Raw genomic sequence first — 20219 nt, forward strand, 5'->3', positions numbered from 1 at the left:
TTCCCTCTCTCGCTGGCTGTGTCTCTCTGTCAAATAAATAAATAAAAATCTTAAAAGCCATACCTAGGCACAAACTGGAGGCACTTAATTTGCAAAGAAGAAGCTACTCAGCCTTTGCCTGCAGAGACAGACCTGAGGAAGGCAGAAAGGCCAGGCCACCCAGGCTGCAGATGCAGAGGGAAAGGAGCAGTCTTTCCTTCCCCACACACCGCACATGCACACACACACACACCGCCCCCCAACTCAGGTCAGTGCCTGGCTCCTGGCTCCCCTCGCCCCAGAAAACCAGCACGGGTTCTTCATCCACACAAAGAGAAAGCTTACACGCAGAGATGTTTTTGCAGCAAACTGAAGGCATAGTATGAACCCAGGAGCTCCAGGTCAGGTGTAAGACTGAGGGCAGGGTCTCCTAGCCAAAGCCCCCCTAGCACAGTGCATGGGAAAGAGGGTACTTTTTGCTGCCCCTGTAGCACGAAGATATCTTCTTTGCCTTTCTCACTCCCTCCTAGTTACGCAATCCCCCACTCAACCACCCGACTCTGGAAAACAGAATTGTTTGTTTATGAGTTAGCCAGAAGCTGTCAACCAGAAAGCACCGAAATAGCAGGCAATACCCTGCAATACACACACATCTAATTTAACTTTTCACCATGCTGGAGATTCGGGGCAGGCTGGATGAACAGAATCTTGCTTTTCCGTATCCGTAAAAAGGAAAACCAAAGTCTGGCATTTTTCAAGAGCCCTCCTGCCCTTCCAGGATCTCTGTCGGGCGTTGGGGCCGTACACTCGAGGACACCTGCTCTTCTTCGGCACCCCCAACCATTCATACGTGGTGGGGGTTGGGGAGGGCACAATATGAAATCAACACTTTGCCATCATCTTTAACTAAAGGCTGCCTTGAGTCACTTCTAGGAATCCTTACCAACGCTCCCACGTACCACTCACAGTTGTTTTTCCACGTGATGAATGAACAACAAAGCTTTTATAAACACCAAAATTTCCATGAACCAAATACATTTCCAGTCCCAACTAATGACCTGCTTATTTCAACCAGCAGGATGCGCTCAGCCAGTTAACGGCTCTTGTCTACGGAGCGTGTCTGTGTGGGGTAAGAGCTGGTGCATGTGTGTGAATTCGTACACTTCTGTAATTGCCTTTTTTTTAAGTTTAAGTAATCTCTACACCCAACGTTGGGCTCAAACTCATGACCCCAAGATCACGAGTCATTTGTTCCTCCAACCGGGCCAGCCAGATGCCCCCGTAATTACTTTTTTCTGTGATTACAATAATTCATGTTACTTTTATAATACAGATAATATTGGAGAAAAAGAAACTACTTCTGAAGTTCTTGATCACCTGCCCTTTCCTCTTCTCACAACCCCATCAAAACCTGGGACTTTCTAAGGGTATGTGGCCATAGTGAAGTGCGTGGGTTTGACTGGCATGGCCAGAAGGACTCGCATCTCTCCCTCTGTCCCTAGTGCTGCAGGCAGACCTCGCTCCTGGCTGGCACCCCTTGCTGCCCACTCTGCCTGACACCCCATCCTGTGGCTGTGCTGCACCTGTCATCCCATTGTCCCCTGCAGCCACCTCCAATGCAGCCTTTCTGTCACGAGATTCTAGCACCTGAGCCCGAGAAGGAAGTGGTGAGGAGGCTAAGGCCAATGCCTGGTATCAACAGGTGGTGTCTTGGGATCCATCCAAATAGCCCCAGGAAGCAAGGGACATTTACAGTGTTACAGCTAGCCCATCACGCTGACTCTCCTCTGAGTCACCCTGAAAATTTGGTTTCTGCCAGGTGACCCCTCCTGGCCAGGATAGGGCAACGTGAAGAGGTGTTTGTCCTACACAGCCTCTGGGCGGCTAGGCAGACGCTCACCAAGGCCATGATCAACCTGGAGCCAGCCTGGCCTTCAGGACCTGGCTCAGATCATGGGGGTATATGGGGCAGGGAGGGAGCAGCATTACCAACTTTCACACCCTTCCTCCCTCCCTTCCCATCTGGGAAAGGTTTCAAGGCTCCAAGGGGATGGGTCCAGACACCTGGAGGGACGTTATCGCTACCCAATAAAGCTGGAGCTGATGGGGGTGCCTGGGTAGCTCAGCCGTTAAGCATCTGCCTTCAGCTGAGGTCATGATCCCAGGGTGCTGAGATCAAGCCCCGCATCGGGCTCCCTGTTCAGCGGGAAGCTTGCTTCTTCCTCTCATACTCCCCTTGCTTGTGTTCCCTCTCTCACTGTCTCTCTCTGTTAAATAAATAAATAAAATCTTAAAAAAAAAAAAAAAAGCTGGAGCTGATTAGTCCCCATGACCCACACTGTACTCTGTGGACCCAGCCCAACAGAAAGTTTCTCCACACACAAGTGTGCTCATAATTATATGATGTACACACGTGTCTAACATGGAATTACACTTAAGATGAATGGTGCAGAGCGGGAACTAGGAGTTGTTTCTGGGTTTAAAAAAAAAAAAAAAGAATTCTCCCTTCTCTGCTGGAGCCTTAAGGAAGCCCAGAGAAAACAGGACCATAAACCAGTAAACCAGGACACGGTGAACCTTGGGGTCCTATCCAGCCTGGAGGTTTCTGTGGACAAGAAACAACTTCTTCTCCAGCTCTGGGGTAAAAACAATGGAGCTAAATTCATTTCAGGTCATTAGTGTTCCCAAAGGATGAAGAGGGAGAGATAAGGACAGACAATACTGCACTTTGTCCTTCCACAGGCTGCTAAGACCTTTCATCTAGGGCCCTTTCAACAGCCCTGTGGAAGGGCTTTCTCGAGTTTTTCTCCAGCTGGTTTTCTCTTGGCCACGGACAGGATTTCCTGCAGGTTTTAGGATGACAGCACCCAGAGATCTCCAGAGACAGGACCTGCTCTAAGGATGCGGTGCCCCAGAAACTTATATTCCTCTGCACTAACTAGAGGCCAGAACATGCCTTCTTCCATTCTCCCACACACTTTCATCAAGACGAGCATGAAAATCAGTTTGGGAAAAAGAAGCTCCATTTCCACTGGTCTTTCTTTTAAGAGACTAATGCATAGTGTTAGAGCTTGCACCTCTATTTAAACATATTGACGTAAAGGGAAAAAAAGAAAAACTAGTGAGAAGCCAGAGAAGAGAGAAACACATTGCAATAGACCAAAAAGTTTTCTGTGGGTTTTGTTTGTTTTTAATTCAGAGACATCCCCACCCCCACCCCAGCTGCCAGCCCTGGGAGGCCAGAGTCCACACTGGTGGCCTGGGGCCAAGCTGTGTCCATGTGTGTCCTCGGGCTTTGTACAGCCAAGAGCTACATGACCCCAAGAAGACCCTGATTTACTGGGAACCTCCTTCTCTGCCAATGATTGCCTTGTACATTTGGGGTCCAGGCCCTGCTGGCAGGGCGAACTTTGGGGCAATTTGTTTGCATTTTGTATGCAAGTCACACAAAACAGAGTTGAAGCTCTGAATATGGACCATGGACCAACACCACCACCACCACCACCACCACCACCACCACCACCACCACCACCCCACCCCCAAACACACTTTTTGCTCTCTGTTCTAAAGCAAAGAAGCTGATTCCTATTCAAGCACGGCCTGAGCTATCCGGACAAAGCACTGACTCCCAGCACTGCCCACACCCCAGGACATGAGGCCCACCACGAACGACCACAGAAGCCAGACGGAGCGAGAGTCGAATCTGCCCCAGCATCTGACAGGGGTCAAGCTCAGAGCTGTCACTCAATAAATGCTTTCTGAAGGAATGGAGCAGAATGGCATTCTCGAGGAAAAAAGGAAGAGAAAAAACAGGATAAAGGACAGGATAAAAGAGAAGCCTGATTTCAGAGCAACTGATTTGATCCTCGGAGTGTAGGCAAAATCTCCCAAGCCCCAAGACAGGATGGAGGAGCCCACCCTGGGGGCACCTCCAGTCTCAGGGGTCCTCACATACTGCCCCTGGCTGGCTCATGCACCCAGGACACGCAGCAGCAGTTTCCAATCCCCGCCCTGCCCCTAACCTCCTGGGACCCTCCCCCCAGATTGTTCCCTTTCTCCCCTGAATCTTCAACCTGCCCTCTGCCCTGAACTTCTTTACCTGCACACAGCTTTAAAAACGTTCTAGACTACCCTACTCTGAAATGAATCTGCCTTCTTCTCTCTCCTCTCATCTCCCCCGACTATCACCTTCTCTGTCCTTCTCCCCTCTGCATCCCACCACATTGGCTTTTGCCCCTGACTCTACCCACGCGTTAGGTAACAACCCCTAAAGAACGAAATCCAGTATTTTCCAGGACTCTTCTGACTTGTCAACCCCACCTCTCCACGAAAAAGACCTCTCAGCTTCCTGGACACTGCAGCCCTTCTGGCTTGCCTCCCATCCCTCTGCTTGTCTCTTAAGTGAAAGCATTATTCCCTTCTGTCTTGGGCCCTCTCACAACACCCCAACTGCCTCCCATACTAGTGCCCCCCAAAGCCGAATCTCCAGCCAGGATGCTCTCATGCCTGTCAGGTCTGTGGAGTGGACCGCCCCCCGAGACCACCACTTGGATATGTCAGGGGGCCCTCAAATCCACCTGCCCTACCCACACCAGCCTCCGGGTTCCCCCACCTCAGTGACGTGCCTGCCCACCCACCCAGACACCTAGGGCGGACAGTCTGGGTTCCTGTCATCAGCACCTTCCCCACCACATCCCGTCCATTAGCTCTTCCCATCCCTGCTGACACTGCCGTTGTTCATCATTCTGACCTCACTAGGATCCCTGTCTCGAGTCTGCACCCCCGGTTTGAGTTAGGGGTGCGGGCTGGTGGTTAGGTTATGGATGGTGAGGCTGTGTTCACACAGCACTTTGTAACTGACCGAAAAGTCATCGATGGTGTCAGAGTAGGCAGCAGAGATGATGGAAATTTCAGGCAGCTAAACCCCCAACACCTCCGTGACCTCTCCCCCATCCCCAGATCACTCGGCTTTCTGGGACATGAATCTTTCACATCTGGTCCTTCTCGAAACACTCGAATGGATCCCTGAGGTTCCCTGGTTCCTTAGCAGGATGCATGGCCCCAAAAAGCCTCATTCCCACTTACAGCTCCACACCCTAGAGGGTTCGCTCACAAGTGTTCACAAGTCATGCCTTCGCCCATGCTGTTCCCTCTACCTGAAGTGCTCTTCCTCCCCTTTTCACTGCATAACATCTACCTTTCATTCGGGAGCATTTGTTTGAGGTCAAACGGGTTCAGATCACAAATCGAGAGAAGGTTCAATGTGAACACCTTTTAATATTCTGGTACAAAAAACACTCTTTGGGCTGGTATGATGTAGCACAGCGATCATTACAGGAGCTCCTTTTCAAAACAGATGTTTCTAATTGTAAACCAGTGTTTCATCTTATAATGAACCCACAATTCTCCTACGACCACCAGAGAAACTGCATCTAAAAACACCCAATCGTGCATCCCTTCCCAGCTCCCCTGCCCATAGGGCCATCCCCTCTCTTTCCTGTGCACATCCTCCCCTGGAAAACCTGTTCTGGAAGACTTGGGGATAGAACCCTCACAGGTGTTCCCTTCCCTCTGTCATTTCCCCCAAATGCTGCTGTGGGTCCAGACTTCCACCTGTTGAGAGAACAAACAATTCAGGAAGGAAATGAAGTCCTGGGAAGAGACAGCAACTTGCTGGAAACTACACAGGAATTTTGTCAGGGTGGCAGTCGGGTTCTGGGGCCTTAGGACCAAGATCTAGGGATTCCCAGGCCCCACCTCCTTCTGCAATTCCATGGCCTGTGATCCTCTGTCCCAAATGCCACACATAATTAGAAGTTATAATCCTGTAATTCCATGATGACATCTTTGAACTTAAATATACCTTAAAACTACTCTCTCTTCTTTTTTTTTTAATGTTAAAAGCAATTTAACCGAAAAGAATTTTTCCCACTCTAACCTCACCTGTTTCTTGTTCCCCTCCAGTACTGCCCATCCCCTGGGGCCACTGCTCCTCACCAAAGAGCAAAAGCCCAAAGGCTGTGTCACGTGGAAGAAGGAAAGGTGCCAAGTTCATTTACCTACTGGATAGTTAGACTTTTAACAATTAAGAATTGATTGTCCTGTGGGAAAGAGTTTCACTTCCCTATTTATAATTACGCACTCTGCCTTCTGTCCTGTAAGTTATAAAAAAAAAAAAAAAACAACCCACCACACAACACAATCTCTCAACCTACCCAGTCAAAGCTGGCCAACCTCCAAAGGCTATTTTTAGACTCTCTAGAACCTCCAAAGAGGCAGGGTGGAAAGTGTCACCGTGTCTTTGGGTTCGAAAGCATCTTTGTACTGCAGGCCTGGCCACCTGCGGGCATCTCGGCGTCCCCACCCTGCAGGCTGCGGTCGCTTTTGAGGGACTGGGCTGCCGAGCTGTTATCCCAGGGCGGGTGCCGCCGGGTGTGCCGAGGGTCGCAAGGACGTACCAATCTCCCGCGGAGCCCGCACTCTTTGCGGGTCTCTCCAACAATCAGATTAACCCGTTCTGGCATAAAATGAGCAGGGGCGAGGCCGCGCCCTCACGTCTGCTGCGCGCACTCCCTCCCAGGCGACTCCGGGCAGAAAAGGGGGCAACGCCCGAGGTCACCTCCCACCGACAAATCTCCCCTGCCTTCTGAAAGTCTAAGAAGCAGACACTGGAAGCGTTCTGGAGGCAAAAGGAGAACGCCAGGCCACCTGGGGTGATCCCTTTACCTCCACCCGCGCCCCGCCAAGCGCTCGAGTTTAAGGTGGGCTCCGGTCCCAACGTGCCGCAAGGCCGCGGGCGCCCCCCAAAGTAGGCATTGATCCTTTCCCCTGTCGCGCAGGATCGCCAGCCGGGGCGGTCACGGGCACCCCTGGCCCCCAGCCTCCGCCACCACCTGCGCGGGGCAGCCCCAGGCACCCCTCCCCGCCCCCAGCCCCGGAAGCCACCTGTACTGTGCAGCCCGGTACACCGCCGCCCTCGCCCTCGCCCGGAGCCTCTGCTCCGCCCGCCCCAGGCCAGTGAGCCCCCTCCCCCTCCCGGCCTGGTCGACCCCGGCCGCGGACTCCCGCAGCCCCCTCCGCAGCCTGGGGGCAGGAGGTCTGGAGCTCTCCGTAGGCTCCCCGCCCACCCGAAGCCGCGCACCTTCCGAAAGTAGCCGTCGCTTTCCTTTTCCAGCGGCTGGGGGGCCGCAGGCAGTAGCGCGTCGGTCATGCTGGCGGTGCGAGCGCGGAGGGCGGACTGAGCCAGGCTCTGCAGCGCGTCGGCCGGGGAGGGCGCCCGGATCCGCCCCCGTCCCGCCCCGCCCGCGAGGCCGCCCTCCAGCCCCGCCCCAGGGCAGGCCCGAAGCCCTGGAGTCCCGGCCCTTTCCGCCGAGACCACGCCCCCTGCCCCGCCCCGGCTTCGGATTGGCCCGGCGGAGCCGCGCCCCAGATCCGAGGCTCGCAGCGGGGAGAACCTGGGGCCCTGGGCGCCTCGCTTGGTTTCTGCGAGCCTCGCGGCCCTAATCTGGGCTTCGATACTGTGTCAGCTCTGTAGCGCAGAGGAGGGCCGGGGGGTCTCCGAGGCTGCAGCAAGGCCGGAGCTAGGGATTCAACCCCTTGTCTGGAGCCCCGGGAGTAAACGCTATGCGCGGGGATGAAGTCGTGGCCCCTCCCTGAAGGAGCAAGGACGCCGCGGGGACAGTAACCAAACCCGACACCACGCAGAGGGCGCGGCGGGAGTGCTGGACCCTGGGCCGAGCGGTCAGGAACAGCTTCCGGCTTGGGAGGACCCGGGCCCGAGTCGGGGACCCTGAGGGAGAGTTGGCTGCGCCTCTGTGGGCCTCAGCTGGGTGACTCAGACCTTTTGGCGTGGCGATCAACCCCATTATTCCCCCACCCTCGCTGCAGAGACTAGGCAGATTCACTGGAGGTCGCGGGCCTCGCTGGGGGGTCCCCAGAAAGAGTCTCGCGCCGCAGAGACTGGGAGGATGTCCTTGAGTGCTTTTAACTACCACTTCGAACCTCAGTTTTCTCAGCTGCAAAGTGGGGTCAGATCGTGCTCTCTCAAACCGGCCGAAGGTATTGCGACGAAAGTGCATATTAAAGCCCTAAGGCTGGGGTGTAGAACGCGTCTAGTTTAGGAGTGAAAGGGGGACCCCTGGGTTCACACCACCCTCTCACCCACCCACCCCCCGCTGACCCGTGGACTCTGGGGGCAGATGCGCGGCGAACACAGCGCCCAGACCCTGAGGCCGGAGCCGGAAGCGCCCCCAGGCGCGTTGCCACGCCTCTCCGCGCGGAGGTGTTGCCGACCCTAACCCCCTCCCCCAACCGAGGGACGCTTCGGCGCAGTTGCTGCTGTGTTTGGCCTTCGCCGTAGATGCCGCAGGTAAAACAGACCACAGTCGGCTTTCAAAACAAGCCAATTATTTCCTTCTCTTCAAAAAAAGGGGGGGGGGGCGGCGGAGAGAAAGGGGGGCAAAGTGTGTGCATCAGGGCTTGTTCAAGAGTTTTCAAAATAGTGGCAACAACGAAGGACAAACGATCAAGCAAATGTAAAACAAAAATAAAAATCAAAAGAAACCAACCACACAAACAAAAAAACCAAGAGAACTTCTAGAACAAAAAACCCCTCCTCACCACTGCCTGCACATTCTGAGATGCAGCGCAAGAAAGGGAGTTTCCATAAAGGACTGTTTTAATTCTAGGAAAGAACCTGAAGAGTCCTAACCAGCTCAGGGCTAGGACAGGTGTGTGGGAAACTCTGACTGATGGAAAAACTCCCCATCTCTCTTAAGGTCAGAAATGAGTATTAAACTAATGTCAGCATATGTTGGTCATCCTGTAATAAATCCATTGCCCTGGAAACGCACCACGCCAGCCCTGGGAGTTTAAAAAGAGTCTCTACCGTTTCAAGGATTCTAGGGTGGCAGGTCACTCTCTTACAAATGTACTGTCACTACTGCCAATAATAAAGTTAATAACAGAACCGCTGCTCTAGCCATTGAAAGTTCATAGACTCTATGTTTCACTCTTATGACCCTTCAGCAAATAAAAGAATTAAATAATCTTCATTTGACCCAGGAGAAGACCAAGTCTCAGCAGAGCGAAGGGGTCAAGGGCACACTCCCTGTTAGTGGCTAAGATCGGTTTGGGTTCAATGACTTCAGTTATTTCCTATCACCGTGAAGCTCCAATTTCCTTTACAATTTGTCACATATATGTGTCACTTGCACTATTATTGACTCAATAGCCTTCCTTAAAATTACTCACTTTATGGGTTGCCTGGGTAGCTCAGTCGGTTGAGCTTCTGCCTTCTGCATGGGTCGCGATGCGGGGGTCCTGGGATCGAGTTCTGTACCAGGCTCCCTGCTCCTTGGGGAGCCTGCTTCTCTGTCTCTCATAAATAAATAAATAAAATCGTTTTTAAAAAATTACTTTATTTAAACAAGCTTAATTTGAAAAGACAACTATGTCATTACCATAAGTGGGAAACCAGGGATATTTTGCCCTATGGGGAGATACACGTAAAAGTGAATGGGGGCTGCTCCTGGGTGGCTCAGTCAGTGGAGTGTCTGACTTCTGTTCAGGTTATGATCTCAAGGTCCTGGGATGGAGCCCCACGTGGGCCTCCGCTGCTCAGTGAGGAGTCTGCTTCTCCCTTTCCCTCTGCCCTCCCCCTGTTCCAGTGGTCTTTCTCTCTCAAATAAATAAATAAAATCTTAAGAAAAAAAAAAAAGTGAATCCAGGGGCACGTGGGTGGCTCAATCAGTTAAGCGCTGGACTGTTAGTTTCCGCTCAGGTCATGATCTCCCCACTCAGGTCATGATCTCTAAGTCAGGGGAATGAGCCCTGCGTGGGGTTCCTCGCTGAGGTGGAGCCTCCTTGGGGATTCTCTTTCTTCCTCTCCCTCTGCCCTCTGCTCTCCCTTCACAGGCCTGCACTCTCTCTCTAAAAAAAAAAAAAAAAAAAAAAAGTGAATATAAGAAAACGAAAATCTGTTATTTAATATAGCCTGACACCATTGCCCTCCTGAGCTCCTTTTTTGATTAAAAAGGAAGAACAAGAGAAAGAGGCATAATGTTAAAAACACACCAGCCCACCCTCGGGTGTCTCCTGGCATCCTCACAGGAAAATGAGCACTTTTCTGTGAGTCCCAGCAGGCCACGTTCATGAGCCATCTGAGAGTCACTCCTTGGGGCTGTGCACGATCAAACATCCCTAGCATTCTCATGGCTCATTGCAGGGGGGCCCATGGCCCGAACACCGTATCTCTGATCCCACCATGATCAGGAAATGAGAACTGTTGTTGCTGACCCAGCAGGATTTGTCAACCCGCTGGTGGTATGCCTCATTAAGAGCGGCCAAGGAGCCTCCTCCCCTGCCTCCATGCTCCTAACAACAACAGCAACAAAAGCTGGGGTGGGAATTTCTGAGGTAGGCAAAAGGTTAAAATCTGAATTGCAAACAACTGGTTTTGTCAAGTCCTCTTCTTACCCTCCGGCTGAGGCCAGTGGTTCACTGTCCAGGGACCCAGTTCGTCCAAGTAAAATGCAAATTTCACCACCTAATACCTGCTCTTCAACAAAAGGAGCATTGGCTTCTCTGACGTCCATCTCCTCTTGGAGAATCCTATGAAATTCACCAGGTTAAAAGCAGAAATTAAAAGGTAATCCTGACATGACTAAAATTCATTGTAAATTATAGAGCAGATTTTGCAATTTTTATGTAAAAATTCTTAGAAACTGAAGCCATATGGTGCCATGGAAGTGTACCAACTGCTGAAGGCCACATCAGGCTTGGCAGGCTCTGCGCCTGAGTCACCTTGGCCAGATCCTTTAACCCCTTGTGGCTTCAGTTTCCCCAGCTATAAACTATGGTCTTACATGCAGCCGTTGTTGACTGCACGCTTACTCTACGCCAGGCACTGTGCTATGCACTTTCTGTGCATGTTCTCATTCGGTCTTCCCGCAACCCTAGAAATGGGTACTTTACCATCCCCATTTTACAGAGGAAGAAGCTGAGGCTCAGAGGTCCCCAGCCTGGTAAGCGAGACTGTCTCATTCTATATCACACACAATGCTCCATTACACTGTTGCTGTGATTTAAAAGGAAGGCTACTTTGGCATACGGAGAAGAAGTGATTAAGGATTAAAAGAAATGAGTGACAGAGGGCAAAAAATGCCAAATATTTGTGATAATGTGGAGCACCCAGAATCTCATACATTGAGGAAGTATAAATTCGACCACTTTGGAAAACTGGCATTTTCTAAATATATCTAAAGCAAATATATGCCTAACTTGTGCTCCAGCAATTCCAACCCTAGGTAGATAACTCACAGAAATGCGTGCATGTGTTGTATTCATCTAATAAGACATGTACAAAGATGTTCATAGCTGCACTTTTCTTTTTTTATTTTATTTTATTTATTTATTTATGAGAGAGAGAGAGGCAAAGGGAGAAGTAGGCTCCCCGCAGAGCAGGGAGCCCGATGCAGCACAATCCCAGGACCCTGGGATGACAAACTGAGCCGAAGGCAGACGCTCAACCGACTGAGCCACCCAGGCACCGTGCGCTTTTCAAAATAGCCCTTAACTAGAAACTACTTACATGCCCATCAAAGGTAGAATGGGTAATTGTGGCATGATCACATAATGAAAAATTTTACACAGTGAAAATGAACACAGTACTATTACAAGCAACAAATATGTTGTGAGCAACGTATCTTACCCACAAAGATATCATTGAGCAAAAGAAGCCAGAAAACACTGTATGATTCCATTTTATATAAAGTATAAAGCAAACAAAAAATTATATAAAGTATAAAGCAAACAAAAAACAATAAACATTCTGGGACTATTGCTTCTGGGACTCTGGAAAATTTCTATTACTTGACCTGCTTATTGTTACATGGATGTGTTTACTTTGTGAAAATGAATAGAACTTATGATTTGTGCACTTTTCTGTATATATGTGATATTTCTTTTTTTAATGATTCATTTGTTTGAGAGAGAGAGTACTTGCTTGCACGCATGAGTATGCACAAATGGGGGGAGGAGCAGAGGGAGAGAATCTTCAAGCGGACTCCCTGCTGAGCATGGAGCCCGCCATGGGGCTCCATCCCATGACCCATGAGATCATAACCTGAGCTGAAACCAAGAGTCTGACATTTAACCAACTGAGCCGTCCAGGTGCCTCTATATGTGATATTTCAATAAGAAAACTCAATGCAGGGGTGCCTGGGTGGCTCAGTCGGATAAGCGTGTGCTTTGGCTCAGGTCGGTTCTGGTATCGAGCCCGGCATGGGGCTCCCTACTCAGCCCCGGAGCTTGCTTCTCTCCCTCTCCCTCTGCCTGCAGCTGCCCTGCTTGTGCTCTCTCTCTCTCTCTCTGCTGAGTAAATAAATAAAATCTTAAAAAAAAGAAAAGAAAAGAAATCTCAATGCAGAAAAATGAATGACGCCAATTCCAAAAAAATGTAGAGCAGGTTTCTTCTTTGTCACGGGTGACCATCCCACTGCCAGCGCTGATGTATGGACCACGAGGAAGAAATTGCTCCATACCCAGGTGATTCAGCTCATCTTCCTATCTGCAATTTCCTGATAAGATCCTGAGATTTGTCCCTTTTTGTGTGTCTAAGTAAGAAAGGAAGGGTCTGTGGTGTTCAGACTGCTACAGTTTGCATAAAACACATGTTGCGTGTAGGTTCCTGTTGCCAAGAATCAGGAGTATGAGTTTGTAAGGGACCAGGGTCCCAGATGGAACATCCGGTCATCCTAAAAATACCCAGGAGACAACTGAGAGCCACTCTTTGAGGAAGCTACAGGGAGTCTGAAGCGCCCTTGTTCCCCCAAACCTCAGTGATCAGGAATCGGAGAGTGGTTATTACCATTTTACCGAATGTTAATGATCGTCAAGAATCCAATTAGGTAAAATTCTCAATAATGACTTTATTGGGTTTTTCTTGCCTTGTTAAAAGCTATAAACTGTAAGAAAATAGGTTTGGGTAATTTAGAAATAAAATCATGGACCTTCATGATTTGTTTGGGTGTATGGATTACCCACCCATCTTCTTTACTGTCAATGTCTACATTTATTTTTTTACTTTTTTTAAAAAAGATTTTATTTATTTATTTGACAGAGAGACAGCTAGAGAGGGAACACAAGCAGCGGAAGTGGGAGAAGCAGGCTTCCTGCTGAGAAGGGAGCCCAACACAGGGCTCCATCCCAGGACCCTGGGATCATGACCTGAACTGAAGGCAGACGCTTAACGACTGAGCCACCCAGGAGCCCCTGTCAATGTCTACATTTAGCCTCATAATGACATTTGATGGCCAGATGACTCTGGGGCCCTGCAGGGCTTCAAGAAACAAAAAGATGCCTTTCCCTTAGTAGGTTGGTTCACACTGATGCATATATTTAAAATCAGAACCAAGCCACTGACATAAAAATGTTTCGGAAAAAAACCCCTAGGGATGTAGCTAAAAGCAAAAACTCAAATGGCACAGTTTTGTATACCTACATCCCTTCTACCCTGGTTTCCTTTGCTCTGTGGCCACCATTGTTACTGGTTTCTTCCGGGAGTTTACTGGAGATACGTAACGCATATCGTAGCATATATGTGGATGCATCCACACAGTGGATATAAGAGCCACAATAAATTTGGCTATTTGTGTTTTCTTTCCATATTACTGGCAGCACCCTGTGTACTCTGTCTCACTCCTTGTTTTGCTCATTTAACAACACATGTTGGAGATCATGCCTCATCAGCATTTTTTAATGCCTTAGGCTATTCCATCATACAGATTGTCCAGCTATCTATTGCTGTTAGCAAATTACCCCAAATCATAATGGCTTAAAATAAGAACTGTTAGTTTATTGTTATCTCTCAGGGTTCCAGGAGGTGACTGAGCTCAGCCAGGAGGCCTTGCATGCAGCTGCAGGCGGATGGTTGCTGCAACTGGAGTCATTTTGCATCTCCCTCACTCAAACATCTGGCCATGGATGCTGTTGGTTATCCGGGACCTGGGCTAGGTCACAGACCTACACATACCCACTCCTTGTGGCCTGGGCTTCCTCACAGCAGGGAGGGTGGTTTCCTAGGACCAGCATCCCAAATTGAATCTGCAAGTTTCTTAAAGCTTGGGTATGGGCGATGTAATGTGACCACTTTCACTGTCATCTTTTGTTCAAGCAGTTACGGAGCCTAGATTCAAGGGGAGGGGACATAGACTCTGTTCTCAATGGGAGGTGTCAAATAATTCTGTGGCTATTTTAAAAATTTGTTTTAAAACATCTTTTGTTTTTAAAGTCATGTACCATGATTTATTTAACTATTCATTCTTTTTTTTTCAAAATTATTTATTCAGTGCTTACTATGTGCCAAGCACTCTTCTAAGCTCTGAGGATACAGCAAAGAAAATAAGAAAAACTGGTCCAAATCAATGTTCTTGTGGAGCTTACAGTTTCCATGCAGAGAGAAAGACAATAGCCATAATAAGTAAGTATATCAAATTATATGGAGTATTACAGGTGATAAGTGTTGTGGAAAAATATAAAGTGGGGTAAGGGGGATAGAGAGTGTAGCAAAACGGTTTAAAAAAAATTTTTTTTTTACAAGATTTTACTTATTTATTTGAGCTAGCGGAAGCGAGGAAGCCCGCGGGCTAGGCAAGCATGCGCGGGAGCACGTTCTCCTGCACTAGGGGAGGGGCTGAGGGCGAGGGAGAAGCAGACTCCCCACTGAGCACAGAGGAAATAGGGGTTGTTTTTAAAATAGGGTCAGAGAAGACTTCACTGAGAAAGTAACCTTTGAGCAGATAACTGAAGGTGAGGGAATGAGTCACGTGGCATCTGGGAGAAGGACTTTCCAAGCCAAGGCAATAGAGAACGCAAAGGCCTTGAGATCAGAGGGTGGGTACCTGAGTGAGTGCTCAAGCAACAGCCCCACTCCCGGAGATTCTGTTTCGGAAGCCCTGGGGGATGGATAAAGGGAATTTTAACAAAATCCTGGTGATGCTGACTCATGCCAACTTCTGACCCTCATTTTGAAAACCTGGGCTTCCAGATCTGGTTTTCATCACAACCTCACCCCTTACCAGCGGGGCTTCGTCTTTCCTTCCGTAAAAAGGAGTTTGGGGGTGGGATAACAGCACCCCATTTGAGAGATGGTTCGATCTATAGGTTCAGTAGGGACGTCCTGAGCGTCCTCACCCCACCTTACAGCAGCCTTTTACAGGTCTGTTGGCTTTCTGTTCCCTTTTCTCATCTTTTTTCTCTTTTTAGTATTCTTCCCCCTTTTTTCCTTCCTCCCTTCCTTCCTTCCTTCCTTCCTTCCTTCCTTCCTTCCTTCCTTCCTTCCTTCCTTCCTTCCTCCCCCACACTCTGTCTCTCTCTTACTTTCTCTCGAGTTGCCTTAACCATGGACATCGGAGTTCCAGTGTCTGGGAATCCTTCCAGAGGCTTGGGAGGGGACTCCACCCATGCAAACCTAAGAGTGATATATACAAAGTGCGTGTGCATGCGAGTATTTGGAAGCACAGGCACTTTCCCAGCAGGTGACGGGGTGGGGGTGGGAGTGAAGGTGGGACGGGAAGTAGCCGGCAGCGGGAGGGGGTCGGGGGCCAACGCGTGGGGGCGGGCAGACAAGCAGAGCACCAGACCCGCGGCGGGACTTCTAGGTGGCTTCTTCCAGGGACCTTGTCCTGACCGGCTCAACACGGAGCTAGGATGGGATGTCGTGGCTGCCAGAGCCTCCGAGGCTGCCGGGTCCGGCTCTCACAAGTCGGGTTTGAGAACTTCCAGGCACAGACCTGGGGCGAGAGGCAAGCCTGCCTGCATGTTTCTGCACCTGCACTCACAACCTGACTTAGATTCGCGGAGGAGAAAGGCCTGAAGGCTTTTGGCCCTTCGAGGCTTCCGTAGCTAGGGGGCGGGGTCCGGAAGGAAGCAGGATGGCGGCGCTGGACAGTGACAGCGATGAGGACTTGGTCAGCTATGGGACAGGCCTGGAGCCGCTGGAAGAAGGTGCGGGCCACATGGGTCTCTGGGGTCTGTGAGAAACAGGTCCAAGATTCGGGGCAAAAAGCTAAACCCCGTGCCGGGCCTCGGGTGGCCCCGGGAGCAAGGCTCTCTCGCTATTGGTGTCTGGAATAGAGACGAGAGGGACGTGCGGTGTGCTTTCGGAGTACTCGCGTTCCGGAGGGATGGATGAGAGACCCTGAAGGGTGGTAAACAGAAAGATCACGAAACAAGCTCGTGTGAGGACGGGGAGGGGGGGGGGTCTGGCATTGTCTTCCGAGGAGAGAACGTTTGAGCTCAGACTTGAAACAGGGAAAAGAACCAACCATACGAAGATCTGTGTAGGAGAGCATTTCAGTTAGAGGGGGCAGCAAGTGCAACATTTATGAAGTCAGAGCCAGTTTGGTAAATTGAGGGGCAGGCGGGACCGGTGTGGGTGGAGCCGTCTGCACCAGTGGGAGACTGGTAGAGATGATGTCAGAGGGGGAGGCAGGGGCTGCATCTTCTTGGTATGTAAGGGTGTTTGGATCTTATACTAAGTGTAGAAGAGTCATTGCCGAGTTTTACACAAGGGAGAGATGTATAATTTTAAGATTATTTCGCCCTCGATTTTAAGAATAGGCAGGTTGGGGGTGGTGGGGAAGACTGAAGGAGGGAGATTAGCAAAAAGACCTCTATAGATGATGATGGCTTGGACTGGAGTGTTAGCAGTGGCAGAAATAAGTAATGTAGAGGTGTAGGTTGAAGGCAGAGCAGACCCGACTTGCCGCTGAAATGTGGGGGTGAGTACAAGGTGAAGTAAGGTTCTCTCCCATGTTTCTGGTCTGATCCCTTAATGATTCAATTTGTTCACCAATGTATTGAGTGCCCAGTAAGGGCTGAGGGCAATGCTAGCCCTGTGGGAAGGACCAAGGAAGCGTGGTGGCTAGGAGTTACTTGCAGGCCTTCTGTTGCTGGGATCTTATTTCCCACCCTGACCACATCTTGCCAGGTTAGTTGTACTTCTGTACTTTCCACTGATGACCCTTTCGTTCCCTACAAGCAGTTCTAATCATTAGAAACTTTTGCTGGACACTGGCCTTCTACCCTCTGCTTACAAAAGACAGAGGGACACCAGTCTCCTGAAAGCTTCTTATGTGTTTGAAGACAGCTCTTGCATTTCCTCTAAGACATCTCTATTCTACACTCAACATCCTCTAATATATTCAATTTAAAGTCCTTGAAACCCCAGTTTGTCAGAGCCTTTCTCCAAGTATGAGACCAGAGTGTGGGTAGAGCAGGGCTGCCATTGGTATGGCCTTCATTCTGGACTGTAGTTCTTTATTTTTTTCTTAAGATTTTATTTATTCATTTGAGAGAGAGAGAGAGAGAGAGTGAATGAGAGAGAGCAGAAGCTGGGGGAGTGGCTTGCAGAGGGAGAAGCAGACTCCCCACTGAGCAGGGAGCCTGACGAGGAACTTGATCCCAGGACCCTGGGATCATGACCTGAGCCAAAGGCAGACATTTAACCAACTGAGCCACCCAGGTGCCCTAGACTGTAGTTTTAATACAAGCTAAGATAACATTAGCTTTACTGGCAAACGCATCACCTCATGATCTCAAAGAATCTGTTGATAAAGATCCTGTATTGGAGGAGTTTCAAATCTAGTTGAGAACAAAAGTACAGGGTTCGCAAGTGCTACCTTATATGATGTAGACAGGATATAGCCTACACAAGCTAACAGAGAAACCTGAGAGAGCAGGATGGGATCCCTTGAAAACTGGTTACATTTTGCTATGCAGGAAGAGGATAGGGGTTAAACATGCATGGGTGGAGGTTATTACAGCCAGTTGGGCAGCTGTTTATGCATTTCTATATTTCTGGTCTCACACTCATTTCCTTATGAGCGACATATTGTAAGCCATCAACTATTTGACCTACATTTTTCAATTCTTCCTCTTCAGTGAGGCACAGATTCAAAAATGAAGCCTAATGGCCTAACCTTGCTTTTGAAATAGAAGGAGGGAGCATTGGATTTTTAGACCCTTTTGCCCCCAGCCTAAGATCATTCTTTAACTTCTCAGCATTGGAAGTTTTTGAAGATTGAGTCATTGTTTCCTATGCACTTTGAAGTGTAAATGCACTCTGAGTACATTTTACGATGTAACATACGAGACCAATAATCACTTTTCCTTCTGCTTTGAAGTTTTAGTGACAGGTTAGACAAACACTGGATGAGGAGGAACTCTACTACTTAATTAAAGTTGCTGGCCCTGACAGAAAGGATTACTGGTTAAAAGACAGTGGCCGGATTGTCTGTCTCACACAGACCCACAGACACATAGGCCCTCTGGCCTGGAAGGAACGGGGCACCAGTACTTTCCTACTCTCATTAGATACTTTTAGTTGGCTCTGGAATTCTCATCATCTCTGGTTCATCCTGTACCCAGACGAATTTTAGGACAATTTTCCTCCTTGACGTTATGAGTTTCCCACTTAAGACTATCTGTGGCTCCCATCACCCCCAGCACATACCACAGACCCTGAAGCACTGTGTTCAAGACCTTCTGCACTATCTGCCCTTCTAGTTCCATCTTCTCCTTCCCTGCCTTCCAGTCAGGCTAGACTCCTTTTTCAAAACATCTGACGTTATCTTTGTAGACTTCCTGTTTACTGATCGAGTTCATGCTTCTGTTGGAAATTGTGTCTCTGTCAGTAGCTATCAGATTCTGCTCATGCTGAGGGAGACTGTGATGTGGTCCTTGTACATCATCAGAAGAGTTGCTACATATTCAGGTCTCCTCCGCTGGACTCTGAGCGCCCTGGAAACAGGGACAGAGTTGTGGTTAGTTTTCCACACCCAGGGTCTAGTACAGGGCTGCTTCCATGGTGAAGGATAGTATCGGTGATATCCCTGGCTCGGAAGCAGAATTGAGATCTGATTGCAGCTTTGTGCTTATTAGCCGTGGACATTGGGGCAGTTACTGAATCAGAGCGTCCTTATCAGGTAGGATGAATGAGATAATATATGTGAAAAGAAGGGATTAGTTGTTATTAGTAGCAGTAATTATAAGAGGGTCTGGTTAAAATGTCACCTCCTCCCCGGGGTTTTCTCCTGATGTGATTAGAGGTGGCGCCTCCTCTTCGAGAGCCCTGTGGGCCCCTGCCGGTGGTGCTGGTCGGCCCTCATTGTCTGCCACCACAGGTTTGGCTTAGTTGTCTGCAGATCTTATCCCCCCCTTCCCGATTACGAGCACCTTGAGAACTGAGCAAGAATAGCATCTTGCATTGGCAGGCCCTGCCCTCTCACCCTAACCCAGTGGTTCTCATTCGGGGCTGATTTTGCCCCTCAGTGGACATTTGGCAACGTCTGCAGACATTTTTGGTTGTCATGCTGGGCAGGGGGAGCCATGCTTACTGGCTGGTGTCTGGCGTTCCAGGCCAAGGATGCAGCTATACATCCTATGGGGCACAGGATCGTCCCACAGCAAAGATTTATCCAGTTCCAGCTGCCAGTAGTGCTGAAGTTGAGAAACCCTACCTTAGCCAAGAATCATGCCAGGTGTACACGTAGTAGTGGATCGTGCGTAATGCATTTCTTTTTTTTTTTTTTTTTTTTTAAAGATTTTATTTATTTATGTGACAGAGAGACAGGCAGCGAGAGAGGGAACACAAGCAGGGGGAGTGGGAGAGGAAGAAGCAGGCTCCCAGCGGAGGAGCCCGATGTGGGACTCGATCCCGGAACGCCGGGATCACGCCCTGAGCCGAAGGCAGACGCTTTAACGACTGCGCTACCCAGGCGCCCCAGCGTAATGCATTTCTAAGCAGCAGTGACGATCTTGGATTAGGGGACGCAAGGTGTAATTCAGTTCTTTAGGGTGAAATGAAACCGTAGCTGATACTGACCGAGCTTCGCTATGACTAGACACTGCTCAGGCCTCTGCGTGTGCACCAGCCTACCAGGTCGGTTCTGTTTGTTACCCTACTTTTACAGTTGTGGAGGCTGCGGCTTGGAGCGATCGAATAACTTGCCCAAGTTCACCAAGCTAGCAAGTAGTAGGAGAGGGGGATTTGAACCCAGATCTCCTGGTCTTTAGAACCTGAGCTCTTGACCACCCTGCTATGGGTTATACTCCAGGAAAAGGATTAAGTCTAAAGAGTGGTAACTATGGAATCAGGAGATTGCCAGAAATAAGGAAACTCTTAAGATTTGGGGAGAATGGGCAATACCAAAGGAAAAAAGTCTGGACTTGGGGTGCTA

At 49.5% G+C, this 20219-nt stretch overlaps 2 protein-coding genes across 3 annotated transcripts in view; one reads left to right on the forward strand and one right to left on the reverse strand.

Annotated features, from left to right (window-relative positions):
- The window catches only part of RHPN2 (rhophilin Rho GTPase binding protein 2), a 57578-nt gene extending 50317 nt beyond the window's left edge, over positions 1-7261 (reverse strand). The window contains exon 1 of the mRNA XM_026484289.4: positions 7121-7261. Coding sequence (XP_026340074.2) covers positions 7121-7189 — 69 coding nt within the window. The 5' untranslated portion in view covers positions 7190-7261. The remainder of the gene's footprint in view (positions 1-7120) is intronic.
- Positions 7262-15869: 8608 nt separating this feature from the next.
- Positions 15870-20219, forward strand: part of GPATCH1 (G-patch domain containing 1) — a 41191-nt gene continuing 36841 nt past the window's right edge. The window contains exon 1 of one of the 2 annotated variants that reach the window (XM_057314315.1): positions 15870-15984. In XM_057314315.1, coding sequence (XP_057170298.1) covers positions 15912-15984 — 73 coding nt within the window. In that variant the 5' untranslated portion in view covers positions 15870-15911. The remainder of the gene's footprint in view (positions 15985-20219) is intronic. The other variant, XM_026484290.4, reaches the window with a different exon arrangement.

Source organism: Ursus arctos, unplaced genomic scaffold, assembly GCF_023065955.2.
Source record: "Ursus arctos isolate Adak ecotype North America unplaced genomic scaffold, UrsArc2.0 scaffold_19, whole genome shotgun sequence".
Classification (NCBI taxonomy): Eukaryota; Metazoa; Chordata; class Mammalia; order Carnivora; family Ursidae; genus Ursus; species Ursus arctos.